At 37.9% G+C, this 5,469-nt stretch overlaps 1 protein-coding gene across 1 annotated transcript; it reads right to left on the reverse strand.

Annotated features, from left to right (window-relative positions):
- Positions 1-579: 579 nt before the first annotated feature.
- Positions 580-1,855, reverse strand: LOC131629131 (uncharacterized). Its single transcript, XM_058899933.1, has 3 exons — positions 1,345-1,855; positions 882-1,258; positions 580-780 (listed from the first exon to the last, which is right to left on the reverse strand). Exons 1-3 carry the CDS (start codon positions 1,853-1,855, stop codon positions 580-582), a joined length of 1,089 nt encoding a protein of 362 aa, XP_058755916.1.
- Positions 1,856-5,469: the final 3,614 nt, after the last annotated feature.

Genomic DNA, 5,469 nt, shown 5'->3' on the forward strand with positions numbered 1-5,469 from the left:
GTAAAATATTGGATTTCTAGAGAACTCATAAAAGTTGCAATTGGGTTGCACAATTTTCTCAATAAAAGCCCACTTCCAGACTAAAGCCTCCACTCTCCAAACCATATCCGAGACGTTCCACTTATCGCTTTTGAAAACGATCTCGTTCTGGACCAACCAAATTGTCCAACATGTGGCCAACCACATCACTCCTTCCTTGCCTTTCCTGATTTTAATCTGTTCACAGAAATTGAACCATTCTAAAAAGCTCTCCTTGAAACTCATCCCTCTATGGCTAAGAAATCCAACCCACTCAGCCATGTCTCTCCATACCAACACTGCAGTGTGATAGTTAACCAAAGTGTGCAGCACCGTTTCGCCAACAGCAGAACAGAAAACGCAAGTGTTGGAACTAGAAAGAATACCTATGTGTGTGAGATGATCTTTTGTAGGTAATATGTTTATGAAACACCTTCATCTAAACGCCGTCACCTTGAGAGGGACATCAAGTCTCCAAACAAACTCAAGCGCCGCGTCGAATTGTTCCTTAGGACCACTCCTCACGCGCAGGCTGTTTATTTTTCTGAAACAGTCCGCAACCTAAAAGCTGCCATCTAATCCTTGGATCCACTCGACACCGTATGAGCCATGACAGGCCGGCTGCGCTATGCTGATATGTTGTTGCATTTGCGCTAATTCTGCAGCAACAGTATTGACGCTCAGCTGGTTGATAGATACTCCAAAGTTTCCCCACAACCAAACGCCATTGCCCCATCCCCGTATCGAAGCAATGGATACTTCCTGCAACTCAGAAACAAAAAACAAAACAGGATACAAATGTTTAAAATTCCCTCTCCCTTCCACGACGAGTGCCAAAAGGGAATATTAAAACCATTTCCAACAAGGAACCGACACTGCTGATTGAAAAAGTCCTTGGCCACATGATTATCCAAAGCTAATATATCAACCCACCAAATAGAGGTGAAATCCTTCCCTTTATTGTATGCTGCTCCGATAAGAATTGTGGTCTTCAAATCTCCGTATCTCGCCTTCAACACCTCATGCCATAAGGACCCCGCTTCTTCTAAAATCCTCCACTTCCACTTGTAAAGAAGAGCAACATTAAAATCATTTATCCTCCTTATTCCCAACCCACCTTTCTCTATCGGCAAACAAACGGTTTCCCAACTCGCCCAATGAATACATCTTCTCTCCCCCCTCAGCCCCATAGAAAATTGCTCTGAATCTTGGTGATTTCCTCCACCACCTTCTTCGGAGCCTTGTAGAACGAAAGGGTGAATATCGCCAAACTACCAAAAACCGTCTTCAATAGGGTAAGCCTTCCGCCAAAGCTTAGTAAACGACCCTTCCAACTCGCCAACCGTTTCTTAATATTAGACATTAAGGGCTCCCACGAAATGATCCTTCTAGGATTGCACCGAATGTAAACACCAAGAAATTTAAAGATCTTATCTTTTCTCCTACAAGCCAAAAACGTCGTTGCCACTTCCAAAAAGCGCGAATCAATGTTTAGGCCAATGAGTTTACTCTTATAAAATTTTATGCCTGGCCCTGAAATTAGCTCAAAACCTCTTAAGACCGCTTTAATTGCCCAAAGGTGACTCCAACTACCATCCTCCACCATGAGCGTGTCGTCCGCGAATTGAATAACATCTATAAAACATCTCCTATTAATAGAAAAACCCGCATAACTCCCGTTCTCCACCACTTTGTTAATAATCCCTTTCAACCCTTCCGCAACGACCACAAATAGGAAAGAAGATAACGGATCTCCTTGCCTCAAACCCTTTTCCACCAAAAATTCTTTAGTTGGAGACCCATTCACCATCACCGACATATGACTTGAAAAAACCATTGCCTTAATCCACTTCAACCAAATCTCCCCGAACCCCGTTGAGGAAAGCATTAAGCGAAGAAAAGACCAAATCACTTTGTCATAAGCTTTCTCAAAGTCAACCTTGAAGAGAAGACAAATCTTCTTAACCTTAGTTGCATAGTCCACAATCTCGTTAGCTATAACCACTCCATCTAAAAGTTGCCTCCCGGGAACAAAGGCGCTTTGGCTAGGCTATATGACTTTTCCTTTAACTTTTTTAATTCTGACCGCTAACATCTTCGAAAGAATTTTTTAAATACTCCCAACCAAGCATATAGGTCTATATTCATCCAAGCCCAAAGGATCCTTGGATTTAGGAATCAATGCTAAGAATGACGATGTTATTGCTTTAGAAAGAACAACACCACCGTGAAAGTCCTTGAAACAATCAACCAAATCTTTCTTAATGAAAGACCAACATCTCTTGTAAGAGTAAAAGTAGGTTATATTGAGTTTTTTTTCTTCAATTTTAGGACATATTGAGAAAAAGTCAATAAACCTACTCCAAATCTTGTCCTTTAATTTTATTTAATCTAACAATCAAATTCAATCTAGTGCAATCTATTTTAGGAAATGTGCCTAATTGAAATAATTCCTAACACATTCAGCGGGATCACCCCAATACAATTGTGTGGCTTGTTTTACTACTTAAGTTTCATGACTTATTATTGAGTATCCCTCATATGTGCAGCTCTCTGAATCAAGTTTGAATCGATTCGTTCTTTTTAGCATGCAAAAAACAATGGTCACATTTGAACTTGATAATGATGCTTTTAGTAAAATGTTTAAGTGGGTGGAATAAGAATCACTTATGTTTTTTTATTCATGTCAAGAGCAAAGAAAAATCTCAAAGTACTTTTAAAAATATGAAAAATTGAGATTTTGTGTGTTTGATTAGAATCATGAAAATCAAACACACATTTTAATTCTAATCAATTGGAAGAAATGCAAACTAGGAATTTTATGCTTGATTTCATTCGAATTAGAGTTTACACTTAATTCGAATCAAGCTCCTACTGGTGACCTCTGCTTGATTTTATTCAAATCAGACTTTACACTTGATTTGAATCAAACATATTTTTCAAACTTCTTTGTTGACTCTATTGGATTTGATTTGAATCAGGATTTGCACTTGATTCGAATAACGGGTCTTTAATTTGAATCCGAATTTGTTCTTGATTTGAATCAAATGAGAAATGGGTCAAAAACTATGTTTTTCTTATTTCCCTTCACTTTTTCATTTGATTCATTTCATGCAATGATCTTGATTTGTATCTAACTATTTTTTTTCCATATATTTTTGTGCTAAACCTAAGCACATCTAAATCATTTTGTCAATTCATTTCAACATAACACATTGTATGAAAACATTTTTCTGTTGTGTGGATTTGTGAAAATTAACATCCTCTGTTTTCCTTTCAAAAGTTTAGAAATTCTTGCATTCAAATTTCTTTCATCTTCAACTTCAATTGAGAATTCAGATCTTGTTCATGAGAGATTGGTGATTAACTGAGGAAAACGTGTTTTTGAAACTAATCATTCTTGAGGGTTTTCCAAATAATTTAAGGTTGCTTGCAAGATTGAGGTTGTTGTCATTGTTATTGACAATTCCAATTAAAAGAAGGATCTTTTTCTCTCTAGAATACCTTTATAGTGACTGTGTGGAAGGCTACGAGAAAGGTGGAGTTCTTCTTAAATCTCTAGATTGTTCATCGCTCAAGGAATCGGTAGGATCAAGGGGTTGATCGTTATACACGAAGGCTTGGACTAGTTTGATGATACTTGGAGATTCAAGAAACATGAATTAAGTGAAGATTTCGCAGAAGGGTGTGACATTATGTCGTGTACAAGTCCAAGATCTAGTTGAAAATTTATTTTCTGTCCATATATTAGTATATTAGTGATTGTATGAACTCTTGCAATATCTGCCAAAATAAAAAGGAGCTATGCAGATTCCAATGTGAACCCATTATAGAGTGCACGTAGGCAAAGTGAGGAGGAACGTGAAACACTATATACCCCAATGTCTTTTCTCTTTATTTTACCTGAGGTTGTTGAGAAGCCTGAGGTTGATAAGCTGGCGCTGAGTTAACAACCGGAGTTATTGTAGCAACTTGAGGTGGAAACTTCTTATTTGCTTTGTGCAAGACATTGCTGACATCTTGATCCTTTTTCTTTTGGAAAGAACTTCCATACATCCTAGGACCAATAGAAGATTCTGCTTCTTTGTTCAAGCGTCCTTCTCGAACTACTTCTTCTAGACGTACACCCATGTTTACCATCTCGGTAAAGTCACTTGGTGCACTTGCAACCATCCGTCCGTAGTAAAATGGACTCAAAGTCTTGAGATAGATTTTTGTCATTTCTTTCTCTTCAAGTGGCGGACAGATCTGAGCAGCCACTTTGTTCGGTAAAATAGCAAGTGTACTATTTTCACCGGTGTAGTTATAATGAGTTTTACCCCAAGTATCGATCACGAGGATTGCGTAGGAAATATAAATGACTGTAACTAGTCAATTAAACAAAATGGCATATGAGTGTTTTTTATTATAATGAAATAAGTGAATTAAAATAAATAAGCTGAAATTTAAATTGACTTTTTAATAACTTTTAGAGTAATGCCAAGGTAGGTGTATGATTTGCCTTATAACTCATCTGAATAAAGATCTCTTTAACAAGTTCATATCCTGCAACTATTTGTTCTTAAGGGTATTTTCCTAAGTCCTTAGTGAAAACCTTTTGGTTTACAATCCTATTGCCTAAGTTCTTAGAAACAAATGATTAAACCAAAGCTAAAATTAATCAAGAATATTCAAATGACCTTACGGTATCCCTAGTCCTAGGTGATAACTATAAGATTTAATTGTTTAAAAACCTTAACAACCGTAGTCCTACAGAGTGTTAACCAGAGATTAATCCTTGTTTTGCCGACAAAGAAAGCATAAAAACATTAAACAATCAAATTGAATAATACGAACATTAGATTAAAGAAATACGATATTCAGAGTTGTTACAAATCAAATCAGGGACACCCCCTAGCATTGGGGGGTTTAGCCTCTCATAGTATTCAAAAAACACAAATTGAAAAGTTTAGACATTACAAAGATTGGGAGAACTCTGATCTCCAATGGTGTCAACCGTTGAATCTCTTCGTCTTCCAGAACCTTGATGACGCTATCTCTCAAACCCTTGATCTGGAATTCTATTGTACGCTCTAAAAAAATGTCCCAAAATAACTTAAAACATAAACCTAAATAGTCTCCATACAAGCCTCAAGCAGTACAAAGTCAAAAGTGCCCTTGGGGATAAGTTTGAGTGTCAAAAACTCAAAGATTGGTCATTTAGGCGCCTGCCAACACGGGCCATGTCAAGCCACACGGTCGGCCGTGTTGGCCCCCTAGAAACCATATGGAAGGATGCTTTCCACCTACACGGACCGTGCTCAGGCACACGGGCGGCTGTGTTGGCTCCTTGGATTTTGTATGGAGTTTGCTCTGAGTTCTGACACGGATCGTGTGTTGAAGCACGGTCAGACGTGTTTGCTCCCAATATTTGTAATTTTCCTCTTTCTCTTGCTCCTCCTTCTTTCATGG

The sequence above is a fragment of the Vicia villosa genome, unplaced genomic scaffold, assembly GCF_029867415.1.
Source record: "Vicia villosa cultivar HV-30 ecotype Madison, WI unplaced genomic scaffold, Vvil1.0 ctg.000525F_1_1, whole genome shotgun sequence".
Lineage (NCBI taxonomy): Eukaryota > Viridiplantae > Streptophyta > Magnoliopsida > Fabales > Fabaceae > Vicia > Vicia villosa.